The 16,813-nt window shown below is 37.5% G+C and overlaps 1 protein-coding gene across 2 annotated transcripts in view; it reads left to right on the top strand.

Annotated features, from left to right (window-relative positions):
- LIPC (lipase C, hepatic type) overlaps positions 1 to 16,329 on the top strand; it is a 36,451-nt gene extending 20,122 nt beyond the window's left edge. Inside the window, exons 3-10 of one of the 2 annotated variants that reach the window (XM_015872405.2) lie at positions 3,844 to 4,031; positions 5,090 to 5,269; positions 6,612 to 6,729; positions 8,261 to 8,494; positions 9,187 to 9,429; positions 12,330 to 12,450; positions 13,138 to 13,356; positions 14,845 to 16,329. In XM_015872405.2, the coding sequence (XP_015727891.1) occupies positions 3,844 to 4,031; positions 5,090 to 5,269; positions 6,612 to 6,729; positions 8,261 to 8,494; positions 9,187 to 9,429; positions 12,330 to 12,450; positions 13,138 to 13,356; positions 14,845 to 14,950 (1,409 nt within the window). In that variant the 3' untranslated portion in view covers positions 14,951 to 16,329. The remainder of the gene's footprint in view (positions 1 to 3,843; positions 4,032 to 5,089; positions 5,270 to 6,611; positions 6,730 to 8,260; positions 8,495 to 9,186; positions 9,430 to 12,329; positions 12,451 to 13,137; positions 13,357 to 14,844) is intronic. The other variant, XM_015872406.2, reaches the window with a different exon arrangement.
- Positions 16,330 to 16,813: the final 484 nt, after the last annotated feature.

The following is a 16,813-nucleotide window of genomic DNA, read 5'->3' as shown; positions in this document are numbered from 1 at the left end:
ACAAGGAAGAACAATTAGAAAAATAAAGCAAAATAACCAGAAAGTGACTCTTTCCGTGCTATGGATCAATGCAGTATTCAAAACTAACAAGAGAAATATTAATTTAGCAGGAAAAATAGTAAACATGGATATGCTAAGTACATGTGGTATTCCTGTATCCAACTGCAACACTGACAACTACACTTTTAGCAAGAATGGCTCTAAGGGAAGCATTTATCATCAAATTGAGGGACTTGAACAAATTTGTGTCATTACCTCATCTTCTTGGTGACAAAAAAAATCTATCTATTGGAAATGAGAGCGTCTGTGATATGTTACAGAGTCCAAAGTTCAGCTTCTGTTGAAGTTTACTTAATTTTTCAATTGCCTCTGAGTGCCAATGAGATGTTCTCTTTAGTCCCTTCCAGTAATATCTCACAGAGAAATTCTTCCTGAAGAAGGAAGCTAAACATCATTTTTCTCAGCAGGGAAAACCACCTCTCATAATTGGGAACATCAATTTAAATCAAAGTTTTTAATGCTGCATTTCAATTTAAATAAATTTAGATAAATTTAAATTTAGATCCAAATTTAGATAAATTTAAAAGACACAGCTGACCAAATACTAAAATTTCACTCTTACTATATATACTTTTACAATACTTTGTCATTCTGACACATCTTTAGGTAGATTTTGTCACAACATGAAACAGATGTGTGGTATTTTTCTGCCAACTCAGAAAGAAATATATTTGGATTCTCAATCTCTTGGCCCAGAAAGCATACAATATTTTATGGCTTCAAACCATGGTCAGTGTCCAAACCTGGTCTACATTCCAGTAAAGTATTCATTCACTAGTCTTAAAACTTCAAGACTGCACCTGTAAATTTCAAAAGGTAATGAAAAATTCTGCAGTAAAGGAAAATATTCAATTTCTCACCTTTTGAGATAATTTGATCCAAGTTACTCTCCTGGATTAATCTGCTTCTACATCTAAACAGAAAATTCAGTTCAAATATACTATGTATGTTCCATATTATCATATTATTGCCAAGTCCTGATTTCAAAGGAAAAAATATTGTTTCTTCATATTTACTAGCCTTCTCATTATTCTTCACATGTTCCTTTCATTTTAGTTTGGAGACATTATAATCATGATTGCTATCACCTAAAGCAATAAACTAGTAATAGGAATAATAATTAAATATGAATAATGGCAAATAATAAATGAATTTATATCTTGTGCATTCTAATGTGCATAGCATTCAGGTGGCTGCTAGAACTACTGCTACCAGGAATGTAGTTTTTTTTTCCTCTTTGTAAATTCAAGAAAATAGAAATGGTTCATATCGTTAAACTCGGAATCAATCTTTTGGTTTTACTTTTCAGCAAACAAACAAACAAAAAGAAGTCACAGTCATTTTGGTTCACATGCCAAAACTAACCTCAAAATAATTACAAAGAAACTTTGCTACACTACAATTAAGTGGTGTTACAAAAGCAGTGTTGCATCTCACAGACACGTCACTAACACAGATCAAGGAAAGGATAAGCTTCCTCCAGGGTACTGAGAAGTCATGAAATTTCATGTCATTTTTCATGCTGTTCTGCATGAAGGTAATTTATGTTAGCATACGGATCAACGTGACCATATTGTACTGCCTCTCTGAAGGATTCATGTTGAACTAAGATCTACAGAGAACAACAGAATGAGGGAGACTGACCTTTTCCATGTCTTGCTTGTGGCAGAACAAAGGGGAATGCTTTAAACTAAAAGAGGGGAAATTTAGATTAGATATTAGGAGGAAATTTTTTACTCAGAGGGTAGTGAGGCACTGGAACAGGCTGCCCAGAGAAGCTGTGGATGTCTCATCCCTGGAGGTGCTGTTGGGTGGCAGCAGGGAGGTTATCCTTAAGGCCCCTTCCAACCCAAGCCATCCCATGATTCTACTAAGTCAGCCAGCAAACTAGCTGGCTAAGAGGTAATTTTATAAAAAACCTTCCAAACTCAGCTGCAACAAGCACTGAAAATATTCAGCTGGTTTATTTTGCAGTTTTTGCAGACTTACCTACGAAACCTTTGAAAGGCAGTTGCCTTTGATCATGTCTCTGTGTCACATGCATGACATTTTTAGCAAGAGTGTTGTAAGGCTCTTTAGATACTATTACCTTCTCCAAGTCATTAAACGGATTAATAACTTGATGCAGTTGTCTAATGATACAATAGATTCCATTGGAAATTTTGACTTTTGAAAGCCACAAAGTATTTTTTAAATCCCTTTGTTAGACTTACTGGCAAGTTAAAAACAACACAAAACATTCCCACAGTGGATGTATAAACAAAACAGCTATTCATGATTGTTTTCTGAAACATGCACAAACAACAGAGCGACAAAGTGTCAGCATTGTAACAGGCACAGGGGGAACATGTAAATGAGGAATAAACCAGAGAAAGCACACATATAGTGGAAGAAAAGTTAATAATCTTTATGTTTGCCATTTTGTGCTAAAAATGGAGCACTCTTGTAGAATGCATCAGGATGTATTTGTAGATATAATGTACAAAATAATATATTACAATTTTAGATGCATTCTGAAAGCTTCTATGAGCACAGAAGTTGCAGTGAACACAGACATACATCAAATGCACTGACTTCCTGCATGACCATGTCAGAGGTGCTGTTGAGCATCTGTTGCAGCTTGAATTGGTGTGACCTGAGGGTGATAATAAGAGCTATGAACACTGTTCTTTACGCTGCTACTAAATGTATTATTGGCACAAACGTTCTCTCTTTGTATCAAAAACATCTCTTTGATGCATCTTGGAATAACATTTTCCTTTCTCAGAGCCAAATCACAGCAATGACTCAGTCAGTTTTGCTATTTATTACCATTATCTTTTTACACTTTTGTTGCTTCCATTTTTGAGCTGTAGATACAGAGCAGTCCATACCAACTGCATGACCTTGTGCTTCATAATTTGAATATACTACCTGCTTATATTACTGTATCTTCAAGGTTCTCAAGCTGTTAGTGTTTAACTTTGTAGTCTCTGCAAACGCATCCCAGTGTTTGTCAGTTTTGTACCTTTCCTGATGGCTTCTTACATTGAAATACTACACTATGATTAGCCAAAAAAACAGTCCCCAGGAACAACACTCTCTCCACTCTAAAAGTTTCCTTTTCAAAGATCTGTAGCCTCTCCTTTGTCTGGTCATTTCTTCCTCTAATTCTCATCCACTCTATACTTAACAAATTTATTATCTGGATAATTTTAAGATAAACAACATAAAAAGTCTGAAGCCTTATCAGAAGGAGACACCACACTTGCTTAACACAGTGTGCTTTTTGTAAGCCTCTATTTTATTATACCCCATTTTTCAGCAATCTCTGTATATTCAATGTTTTTTTTCCTTCTCAATTCATAATGTTGATGAGACTACAGTTCACCCTGCCACTCCTTTCTTAAGAACAGACACCATCCCAGATACTCAATAGACCTTTCTGAAAATGCTATTCTGTATGTATGAAGCTACTTAAACTACAGAGTTTTTTAAAAGTTTTACAACTAGAATATTTCATCAAATCCTTTTAGCGAGAAAGAATCATTCATCATGTTGTCTAGAAGTTAATTGTTACTGCATGAATAGACTGATTTAGGTGCACATCTATACTATCTCAAACTTCGAAATTATAAATCAATTTTTTGGACATAAAATGCACAGGTTAGGCCCACCTGGAGTAGGTAACAATTAAACACATTTGACCTTAACAGTTTACTGTATCTTATAAGCTGTCTTACTAGTAACTTCTTCAGGTTTTAGATTCCATGCTATTATGACTTACTATGAATTTCATTTCAGAGGCACTGGGATCACAGAGTCAGCACTCTAGAACAAAGAAAGATCAGCAAAGCTTAGAAACCAAATTTCAACTCTATACAGATACAACTGGAGAAGCATGTCAGATTTTGTTTAATCAGTTGGAGACTCTTGACAAATGCAGTTTCAATGCCTCTCTTCCTCTCGTGATGATAGTCCATGGCTGGTCGGTATGAACACACATTTTATTTTTAATTCAAACTGCATCTGATTTGATATACTTTCCTCCTCGTTATGCTAATGCCAAAAGCAACATCAGAAGAAAAACTGGGATCTCAAAGATGGTGGGAATCATAGCAAGAAATAATGAAAAGTGGGAATTCCCCACCAAGATTCTGAAGGAATGATCGAGAAATGATTTTTCTTATGGGAATCCCATGCCAGGAATTAGTTTCAGCCCTGGTTTACAGCCAGCAGAGTTAGAACAAGCAGCAGAATTAATGCACTGTGCCTCTGGAGGACTGAATATCAGGTTTCATTTCTCCGGTATGTTCACTGCCAGGTATTTACAGATTTCTTGGAAAGAAGTGCACACAAACTGCCCACGTCCTTCTCATGGGTACACCTGCAGAGAGGACTTCTCTATAAGCTTTTATAGTTGAAAAGTCAGTGAATTATCACTGAACTGCTCCCAGTTAAATGGTTAAAAAAGACAAAAACATCCAAAAAATTGCCCAATTGCATAGAATTTCTATGCTATAGTGAAATTTTATCAGCTTCTCAGTTGAAAAAGAAACAAAAGATACAGCAGGATAAGAAGTCATCTAATTTGAACAGAAACCTGATCCTCATAAAATAAGTATGACCAAATAAAAGGCAATAATAAGATGATTTCCTTTTGCCACTGCAAATATCCAATCAAGGAAACCTTGAGCAACTCCCTTGATGCACATAACTCTCATAACACAGAACAGCAGAGATGGAATATTGCCCTAGATTACCTTAGCCAAGACTCCCACGCACAAGAATATGTTCAAATTCTACGCTCTTCTAAAAGAGAAACTATAGAGCTGAGGCTGCTGCTATCAATGTTCAACATTCACATTCATTTAATGTGCAGATTATGCTCTCAGAGAAGTATGAATTGAAACTCAAAACTAAGACTTCCAAATTCTGTCAAATGACTGGAAGAGTTTAGAATGTTCTGTTATTTGAGGAAATACAAACAACTTGCTCATCTTAAATCTTTTTTTGTATTGTTTTCTTTTGTTTGTTTTAACCTAAACAGGTGGATGGGATTTTAGAAAGTTGGATTTGGAAAATGGCAGCAGCTCTGAAGTCTCATCATAAACAAATAAATGTGATCATTGCAGACTGGCTCACATTTGCTCACCAGCACTATCCCATTGCTGTACAGAATACACGCTACATAGGACAGGAGATAGCAGACTTTGTGGAATGGCTGGAGGTAAGATAATAAGTACTAACTGGTTAATGCTTATTTATTTCAATCAATTCAGTTTCTTCAATATCCTATAACTTTTCTTCCATAAATTTTCACAAGATTTCATTAAAAATTTTACTATGTAAGAGAAAAAAAGCAAGTGCTCTTTTTATCAGAATACTTCCATGTGTCCTTAGAGGTGAGATCATTTCATGCTACTTTAGTTTTTCAATTCCCACTTGTGCAGAGAGCTGACATTCTCTGAACTGTTAAACTACTCAACAGTATTTCAAGTTCAGAACTTTTTTGGTAAAAGAAAGTAAGAGCAAGTGTCCTGTACAGTGAAAGCAGGCACATGATCATTTGCAAGTGGCTAGTTCAGCAAAATGGGTTTCTGTGATCTATCCTTAACTCAGAGTTCAAGCATGACATCACGTCTGTTGGCTTTTTGTTTGTTTGTTTTCCCTCTGTTTCCCAAGGATGATTCTAAAATAACTGCTTGGTGATCCAAAGTTTAAAGGGAGGACAGATACACATAAAGCAGATGGCATGCAGGCAGCAATGAGTGCAGAGCCATGCTAATGCCGTGACCACTCATCAAAAGTCCCTCTAGGTATGAAAGAGTGGCTGCCTCTTACAGCAGTTTGAGCTACACCTGCAGCCAACTGAATGGAAATATTACAGAGGAGTCTGCAAGGGAAAAAAGCAGAAAACAAAACATTAGAAAGAGAATTACTTAAGTGAACTGTGCACCCTGTGTAACTCTTATGCCAGCTATCTCCAGTAATAATTCAAGCTACCTAATTGGAAATGAAATTTTATTTCTGCGCCTCACGGCGCATTTTTGAACACATTAATTTAAATACGGTGGTGACTGAGGTAGAAGGAAAATAAGATGCAAAGCAGAAAGATTTGCAGCCAATACCACTAAAGGGCTAAACTGCTCTTCAACAGAAATAACAGGGCTAGAAGTTACTTGACAACATTCCCAGGTAGGGAGAGCGGGCACGAAGGAGAGACAGAGTCACCACTTACACATATCTGCATCATGCACACTTGCATCACTTCCAATAAATAGTAACAGAACTCCTACTACTTCAGTTGATGCTTTTCCTGAGCATACCACAGAAGTCCAAGTGCCCAGATGCTTGGCCTTCTCCTGGTGCAAACAAAGGAGGCAAGGAAAAACACTCATCCAGCTAAGAAATTTAGTGCATGATCCAAGCGCTTCATTTCACCTTTAGCATCAGCATACATACAAATGTATTGAGTTACAACTCACAGTATTCCTTCTTTGTAGTTAAGCATTTCACTAGCTTACTTGTTGCATTTTCAGCATCTAAATCAAACTGCTGTTATCTTCCAGGAATCCATTCAGTTTTCCAGGAGCAATGTTCATCTAATTGGGTACAGCCTAGGAGCTCATGTTTCAGGGTTTGCTGGTAGTTACATCAGCGGTACAAACAAGATTGGAAGAATTACAGGTAAAAGGATTATTTTAATAAATGCGACACCCGACTGATTTCTTTTCCTACATTGCACAGATATTTGACATGTCAGTTCAGATTAGAATTAAGAACTCCTCTTTTCTCTTTTTATTAATCACAGCAGCGGCTGCTGGAATTTTAACTAACGTTGCTGGCCAACATTTGCATTTAATTACTGTGCCTTCTCCCTGCCCTATCTGAATAGATTTTGTATGTAGTTTCCTTTTCAAAGAATATCTCAGTGAAACAAATCTATTTTGCTTTCTTGGGTCTTATGAACTTATAAAATTTGACATTCTGTTCCTATATGACCAAGACCAAAACTATACATCATCTTAAATCCAAATGTATGCCCTTCCTAGGGCTTCCCATTGCAGATAAAGAATCAGAGATAAGGTAAACATCATCTTCAAGCTTCCACCTATCTTTGGCCACACTCAGTGCTCTCATCTCCAATTGCAGCTGCTTTCCTCAGCTCTCTGTGTGTCACCTCTCTTGGATTCATGACCATAAACCACAGTCCCTTACTTAATCAACTCCTGTGATGGTGCCTGTATGGCAAGAAGCTTACATCACATGGCACATCACAATATTGACACCTGTGTACAATGCCAAAGGATCTGAGTTCCTTAGCACTGCTTATTCAAATCACATTAACACATCAAAATCTTGATAATGGATAAGCAAAAATATTAAGGTACATTTACTGTATGCACACTCTTCAACAAAAATTATTCAGTCTTGTAACAATAAGCTCAAAAAATTCATACTGACACAACCTATTAAAAGGAAAAGGCTTGCCTTCAGGGTGACATCCTTGTAATCCTACTTGAAGCCTCTGCTATTAGTCTTGTCCAGTTATATATATGCAGCTACATCAGCCGATATTACCAAATGAAGAACCTGAAATATTAGAAGCTCCTTCTCCAAGCTAAACAGCAGCTTTAAACTATGCAGTAAGCAATCCAGCAATCAGTTCCCAAGAAGAGTTTTATACAAAAGCACCCAGTGAATTAAAAACAATGTGCATAACTGGAATATTATTTTTTTCTGAGTACTGCAGTCATTTGAAAATTATTATACACAGCATCTAGGATTCTGGGAAGTGAAGCTTTAAAAATTACAAGTCTGAAATGTAGGCTAAAAGCCAACTTTGTTGTAGACCTGCTGCTTTCAAAAGGGCCTCTGAAACGCATGACCTCTAGAGTATCAAAGAACAAAATTAAGTAAACATTTCTCAAAGGACAAAGCAGTAGTGAGCTTGGCTTACCTATAACAAACATATCTATCTCAGTCTGTGTCCTTGTGTGTATAACAGTTACTGTTTATTATGTGTGTTTTTTACCTTTTGGTGTATCCATGTACCCTGTGCAGTACAAGTGTTCTTAGCATTGTTTCTGTCAGTGAAAGACCTTGTAAATTTCCAGTGCTGTATGTTTTTAAATGTTTATCAGACATTTGTCACAAAACAGTATAAGAAAAGCCCATCTATACTATACCACAATTGGATTGTGTGCTTTTGTTGCAGGCCTTGACCCCGCTGGCCCCTTGTTTGAAGGAATGTCACCAACAGACCGTTTATCTCCAGATGATGCAAACTTCGTAGATGCAATTCATACGTTCACTAAACAGCACATGGGTCTCAGTGTTGGCATCAAACAGCCCGTGGCCCATTTCGATTTTTATCCCAATGGAGGCACCTTTCAGCCAGGCTGTCACTTCATGCATGTGTATAACCACATTGCACAATATGGGATCACTGGTAAGAACAAATGGGACAGCAAGGGCGGCAGCGCTGCAGATGGATTTATGCTACTCTGGGAAACCACATAGATCTATGGTGATAAAACAGCATCGAATGGGGAGCATTCTCTCCCGTTATAAAGAAGTTTCTTTTCTTGAAATTGGTTCTAGATTTTCACATAGACTGAGCTCAAATCATTCTCACTGACTAATGTGGCTGCCTCGCACTTGTGAGAACAAGACCATGAGTACACACTGCTGTCGAGAACTTTTGAATAATTTTCAAAGGTATTTGTTTGGGTGGCAGAGGAAAATAGAAAACATAATTTAATTAAGCCAGATTTGTCTAGCATGCAATTCGTTATTTCAAATCAAAACACAAAGCTGTACTACTTACCTTAATACACCTTTCTCCAAGTCACTGTCCTTCAGCTGCACATAGGGTGATGCTCTCTGTGGAGCTTCACTGTCAATGTTCCAAGCTGGTTTTATACATGTAGAAGTCCATTTCCAAAGTACCTAAAACATAAATGTACAGAGACAATGCAACATACTGAAAAAAGATAAAGCTGCTGATGCATGGTGTCAGCCAAACAGCTTCATACTTACCGCCTTGTGCAGGCAGGCTTCACAGATTTGAACAGCAAATTATTCAGTTTTATTAGCAGTTTAGTAGTTTTAATGACAAAAGTACTGTTTGTGCATTTTCAGGTATCACACAAACTGTGAAATGTGCCCATGAGAGGTCAGTTCACTTGTTCATAGACTCCCTGCTTCACGAGGACAAGCAAAGCACAGCGTACTGGTGCAATGACATCAACACTTTTGACAAAGGACTGTGCCTCAGCTGTAGGAAGAACCGGTGCAACACCCTGGGCTACAACATCCGAGAGGAACGGCTCCCAAAAAGCAGAAAACTCTTTCTGAAAACGAGAGCACGAATGCCTTTCAAAGGTCTGTGGGAATATTTGTTATAGCCTCCATGTTGGTTATGAAGTGTGGTAACGAGTCTAGGCTTTGTGATCCTGATTATTCACTTACTAAAGCTCACAAAAATCTGCAGGATAATCCATTTGCAGACAGTGAGGAATCCTGGTAGGCTGCCTTGGTGGCCTCACATCAAATCTGGGCCTCACAGCTGCCTGGGGCCTTGGTCAACAGGAGTTTGTATAGCTGTCCTATGTGAGTGCCACTGCATCTGCAGGCATACAGCCAAGCCAAAGCACCAGCACAACTGCTGTGAGAGGCCTGGAAAGCCTCACATTCCAAATTTGTCCACATTTTTTTTCTGTAGTTTGCCTACAGATCAATTATTTCGACACACAAATTATTACTTTTCAGCCAGCGGACAACAGAATAGCATGTGCTTTTACATGCCAGAATGTGGCACTAAAACAAAGAGACTGTTAGTTTAGGGTTTATCACCATTGAACTACTTCATCAAGAGAGCAGTAGGACTGCCATGTTCAGTGAGGTGATCCACATCATGCACATCACCACAGAGCACAGCACACTCAGTTTCCCACCTCCCCCAGCACAGGCCCAGGGTACAGAAATCCCCCTCAGCACCCACTTGCATCACACAGTTCATCTCCTCACACAGTGCCTGATACTCTGCCCTGACTGACACTCAGAGCAGCTGAATCCACTGAGGGTTTCATACTCATTAAAAATGTCACAAGAAGCTGCTTGGAGCAGATGTGTAAAGGCCATGCAGTTCCCAGTGTTTTTTGCTGTGTAACACACAGGTCAGCATCGGAATGGGGAACATGCACTGCTCTGACGATGCCACATACACACACTGGGCACAGAAATAACACAACTGTGTTGTTTCCTTCCCTGGACATGGATATGATTCATCACAAGCTGCAACTGTGTCCTACTGGTGCTGATTTTGATTTTAAACGCATTGCATTTTTATGCTTGAAAATGGTCAATTGGTGCAAACAAGTTAACAGTTATAAAGTCATGATGAGACCCTGAGCCAACCAAAGTTTTTATATAAACATGCTCACCTTTCTCCTCTGAGTATCATAAGCACTGCACAAGACCAGGCTTCATAAGAACACTCAACTTTTACACAAAGAGAAAACCCAGAGAGCAAGACAGAATAGCAGTAAGAGATTTGTAAACAAGCCTTTCTGCACACTTTGTCCTTGTCAGGTTTGCATTTCTGGCAGCAAAGAACCAGTCATTTTGCTTTCTGCAACTTTTCAAAGGGAAAAAAATATTGTTCTTTAACATACAGTAAGTTACAAAACAACAACAAAAATACAGTTTTTCTAGCAAATGGCTTCCACTGAGGAAGCTCAGACCTGCACAAAGGTCTGTCTGTACATATACAGGAAAAGATGACAGGGCAGTAGTAGCATTATGTGAGAAGGCTGGAGCAGGTGATTTTGAGCATCCTTCCACTCAGAAGCATTTATAATGATACATATATATATATATATACGCACACACACACACACACACACACATATATATAAGTATGAAAGTACATACACATAGTGTAATAATGCTTAACAGAACACTTTCCCTTGTGTAGTTTTACCACATTGCAAGGATAAATATCACCACCTATTAATTCTCCCAAGTACTTTCTGATATCTGTCAATAAAAAATGACTTAGGGTTTCTTCCCTAACATCTAAATCTAACAGCTGTGGGCAAGGAGGCAGTTTGCAGATGGGAAAACCACATTCCACACTGCAGAAGTGTTTTAGAGCCGACTAACACCACCTTGCTTTAGAAATCTCCATTGTCATTGCATGTCTGGTTTTATTTTTATGTGTTCGTCAATATATAACAGTGATGAATTAGAGCTACAAAATAGTATGTCCTGACAGGTGGTGTGTAAAATGCAGTGATGTTAAAGTTTTTCAGAAAGTAATGTGTGCTTACAACAGTAATGGATCTGATGTGGATGTCAGAGGTTGATAAAGAGCCACCACACGTGGGTATCGTCAAACTGAAAATACCTAAGCACCATTATCACCCAACAGCAACTTTTCCATTCTACATTTAAGTGGCTACAGCCAGATCCTTTCTCCTGGTAGACTTGCTAGACAGAAAAGTGTTGGACATTCAAAACTAGATGATAATGTCTGTGTACACAAGGCCTCTAACTGTATGGGTGGGGCTTTTTTTTTTTTTTGTCTCTTGTAGTTCCCCAAATGCCCAACAGCTTGTAATCAGTACACTGACAATTCCTTAGTCATTCTTCCTTCTCAGAAACATACCATTATCTTCAGTTCAAAGACTTTCCTAAACACATTTCTTGGAGAAACCACCAAACCTCAAAGCACTAATGACATCTTTCTTACAGTAATGTGATGGAACAAAGTCGCATTGTTAACAGGCATATTAAGCACAATGCTTTATTATGCAGCCAAGGGAAGTCTTTTGTTCTGCAAGGAGATCTTCTAACCAGAGGAAAAGCCTGACAACATCTTATAAGGTCTTCAGTCTTTATTGTACACCTCTAAACATGTCCAGCCAGGATTCCTTTGCTGGTTGGACAAAGCTTGCCAGACATTCCAATGATTAAGTTTCAGAAGAGCAAGAGCATTTTCCATGGGAGAGTGTTTTACCCTACAAAGGGTAAACTCTGCCCAGGTTACCTTCCTCCCCTTCTCAACACTTTAAAAAGAGCAGTAGGGCCCCCAAGCTCTAATACAACACATCAATGATAAATATATATAGATATATATGCTTTAATTATAATAAATACATTTGAAAATCAGATGGAAGTATCAGCCAAATTCCTGCTTTGAAAGACAGTCTTACATCTGGAAAATCTATTGTTTCTTTGACCATTTATTTCATCACTTTGTAAATTCTTCCTCTCTACAGTCTATCACTATCAGTTCAAGATCCATTTCATAAATGAAATCCAAGGCAAGAAGATCGACCCAAGTTTTACCATGTCTCTGACAGGCACTAAGGAGGATGCTAAAAACCTGCCTATCACACTGTAAGTATTGACATTACATGTCACTGGACAAGTAAGAAAACAAAAGTGCTAGTTTAACATGTCACTTGGATAATCAAGCTGTGAATTACTTTGTTTAACTACAAGTAATCGGAGATGAACCAGAAGCTGCCCTGCCCTCTCTTCACCAACACTCCCTAAAAGTGATTAATTTTTGAATTATTCATACACGACTCCTATTAAAGATCTCTTAAACAAACAATCTTGGAAGTTTCTCTTAAGATTTGGTATCCTGTCCACTTTGGTCCACCCCGAAGCTAACAGAGGTCAGTAATCAATTAAAACCAAACAAAGCAACTGTAAGGTAAAGGAATTTGGCTATTTCTCACCATGGATATGCTCTTGGCATTATCAAAAGCAAAGGCAGTCTGCTCTAGGAGACAGAAGGTGTAACATGGATAGTATTATGGGATACATCTTTTGCATTCAGAAACCACTGGTGCTTCATTAGCTGTCCAAGCTTCTTCAAACTGCCATTTTTTCCAAGCAAGCTGTTATATATCACAACTGTTCTCACCTAAAGGAAGAACATGCCAGAGATGGTAATGTTCTTCCTGAAGGGAGGGAACAGATTGTTCTTTGATTTCAAATAAAGTAGTCTATTTTTTAAATGAAATCAGTCAACCCATTATAATTGAGACAGCATTATTCTGTTTCTGATTTCTGCAGAGTTGAAGGAATTAATGGAAATAAAACCTACTCTTTTCTCATCACACTGGACACTGATATTGGTGAGCTACTAATGATCAAGTTTAAATGGGAAGGAACTGCAGTTTGGAAAAATATCTGGGACAAGTTTCAAACCATAATACCGTGGACAAAAGGCACTCACCGACCAGGGCTCATAGTGAAGACAATAAGAGTGAAAGCGGGGGAAACACAGCAAAAGTAAGTGTAATGACAAAAACATATTGCTGTAATAAGGCAGACACTTAGCAAACAGGTGCTCCTAGCTCTAATACAATGATCTGAGTCCTTGTACTCAAACCAGCTGAGTTTATCCATATCCAGGCTCTATCATTTTATTATTTTTTAATTTCAGTCTCAGATGACAGCACTTGATTTTAAAGTGACCTGTGAGAAGAATTTTTGTTCTCAGGCCAAAAGTGATTTGTGGGAATTATTCTGGCTCACTAATAACACTAATGTGAATTTAAGGCACCACTGCCTTGGGTAACAATGTAATTGATATTTGGGAATAAAGGACAGAGAAGGAGGTAGCAAACAGATCCAAGGAAGAATTCAAACAATTAATGCATTTTTATCTACGCAGTAGTAATAAATGATAGCAATTTCTTAATATAAGGAACATATGAAATTTCAAAGAAACAAGCATAAAACAAAACAAATATTGATTAAAGCATTAAGGCCTTGGAAATTCAAAATCCTACTTGGAAAAATAAGGCAATCTCAATGATTTTCCTTTCAATATACACTTGTTTGTTTTTGGAACTGGATCCACCGATCTGAGTGGTGGTGGTCTCAAAACACAGAAAACGCTATTGATGCTTTTGAAACTGCTTATTCAGACAGAAATTTCAGCCAGAAGAAATACAAAGCTTGTAATTATTCCTACTGCTTTAATCCTTTGAGACATTTTAACGGAACATTTTAATTAACAAGAAAATCGTGTCTTACCTTGCAACCGTGGCTCAGCCTCAGGTGTTTCTCCTTGTTAGTTTATTTCTTACCAGCACAACAGTTACAACCACATGCAGACTTCCCGTGGTACGGTACTTATTGGCAGAGCTGCAGCTCCTTGATGCTAACAAAAAATCCCCACAAATTAGACAGCTTAGAAGGGTAGCAGAGGAAGATCATTATATATATTTTTTTGCCCTTTCTGAAAACATGTTTTGTAGGTACTTCTTCCTAACCCAGCACTTCGCTCCTGCCAAAAAATAAAATGAAATGAAAGTTTCTGTAACATCTCCTGCTGTTCAGTACTGACCTGGCTGCCAAAACAAATTAAACTGTGTGGTACAAGGCAAATTGGAGGACTGTTTAAAAAACAAGGAAGATTTTGTACTTCTCCATTAGTGTTGTATCATTAAGACAGAACAAGCCAATTGCTACTGATACATTATTTAGGACAAACTAGAAAAAGGGCAAATGGTGTGGGGAGCTCAGGTGGTATTTTCAGGTATCTAAATCTATTTTGAATCTTTTTTGCTGTAAGAAGATGCTGAAGTCTTTGTGAATATTTTAAAGAATAACACACTCTATTTTCTTTCTGTGCAATCTGGGATGTCAGAGGAAGGTAAGTACAGGAAATATAAAGACAGTCAAAGCCAGTGTATTTAGAGAGCCATTTCCTCTACAGATGGCATCCCATTAAAAGTATAATGATGGTTACCTGTTGTGTTTTCTTCCTAGAATGACATTTTGCTCTCAAAGTTTTGACAACATTCACCTTTATCCAGACCAAGAGAAAACATTTGTGAGATGTGAAGATCGATTTCGGCACCAAGAAAGAAAGTGAGCGAAAAGAAAGACCAAGTAATAACTAAAATATATGAAAAGTAGCCCGCATCCAGTAAGATGTTGTAAAAATACATGGCCATGCTACGCTCAAATTTAATAATGCTGATAGTTTCAGAGGTGATGAAGAGAATACAAAAAAAAAAGTAAATTCCATGATGCAACGGCAAACTGAAAGGCACTTTGCTGCCACGCAAACCTGCTCTCAGTGATCAATGAGCAACTTTATTGACAGCAGCTGTTAATTTTAAATTAATTGAAGTCTGAATTAATGCTTGCTGGAAATCAAACTGCTACTATTTGAAATAATCACTGGTACAGATCTTTGCAAGTAGTTTTGTTTCCAATTAAAAACTTTGAAACGTTAATAGTGACTATCCATTAAATGTTTCCTGAATCATTTCATAGTGGAGTTCAACTGTAAACAAACTCTGAAATAGGTAACGCAGCCAACAAAGGCTGAATTTCTGACTTGATGAGTTTCAAAAACTAGGAAACATTTAATGTGCAGAAAGCTGGAGCTATTCCTTAAAGCCGTATGGCAAGGAAAATAACTATATCACCCAAAAACGCTATGCTTTACTGGAAAATGCTTTGCCATTTAACTGTTTCAGGGTACTAATTTAAATTAATAGTAATTTAACAATGCTTAAGGTACTACATACAACTGTAGCACAAAGAAGTTCTGTTAACTTTCACATGAAAATCGTATTTACTTGTTCGTGTAACACTTGAGATTCTTACATTTTAATTTGCTGCGCAGCAAATCTTACTATCATTTTAAACTGCATTAATAAATGAAAATGGTAAAACTTTTATCATCAGGGCAGATAAATAAATCTGAAGAATTCAAACATACCAAATTCCATTGTTTCCTATACTGGAATATAAACAACATAAACAAACACCGCCATCTCAGATCAGTCGTGATTAACGCTTACAAGAGAGCATCAGTAAAATAAGTAGCATTAAGTAGAAAGTATTTCATTTGTCATTGAATAATTAAGTACAATAGTCATTAAAAATTATATTTCTATGACTATTCTGAATGTATTTGTTCTATATGTTCTCTAAACTGGAAAGTAGTCACAAGAACTGATGTCATACCAAGATACTGAAGGAAATTTGGAATCAAAATATTTAGATGTAGCCAGAATTAAAGCAAGAATGATTTAAAAAGCATAATGAATGAGCAGAGCTGAACCAGCAATCCTGCAGGCAGGGAACCATCATCAGTGAATGCAGACAACTTTGTTGATCATTCAGAAGAGTAACTCCTAACTTTTAAAAGCTGTTTTCAGTAGCTTTACATTCCATGTTAGTAAACAGGTATAATCAATACAGAAAAAGACAGGCTGAAATAAAGACCTCATAAAACCACTTAGGCTGGCAGACAGCCTGTTCTGATGAGTTCTGTGATGTAAAACACACATCCTCAAAGCCTTTTAAGTCATGTTCTTCCTGCAGCAACACACCCAAACACACTTCAGACATATTTTGGGCAGTAAAACTAGCTTTTAATACTACTTACGTGGCAAGAAGGTTGATATAGGGATCTTAAATGCAGAAAGAAGTTTAAAAGCATTAGTCCAGGAAAAGCGGATGAAGAAGTCGAAGCTGTCTGCTGTGTGCTGAAGCCCAAATAACAGCAGTACTTCAGTTTGGGGACTGCTCAGTTTTCTAGGGAAAATGCATCTTTCAGTTCAAACGTAAACAAGGACGCATCTCCTCAGGTAACACACCTTGAAAACTTTTCTTCAGTCAAGCAGAAAGATTAAGAGAACATCCAGTATTAAAGCTCCTTAAGATACAAATAAATTTATTCTGATGTCATTTTTTTCACAAATCAGATGTTCAGTGCCCT

The sequence above is a fragment of the Coturnix japonica genome, chromosome 10, assembly GCF_001577835.2.
Source record: "Coturnix japonica isolate 7356 chromosome 10, Coturnix japonica 2.1, whole genome shotgun sequence".
Lineage (NCBI taxonomy): Eukaryota > Metazoa > Chordata > Aves > Galliformes > Phasianidae > Coturnix > Coturnix japonica.
This window is presented reverse-complemented; position numbering and strand designations above follow the sequence as displayed.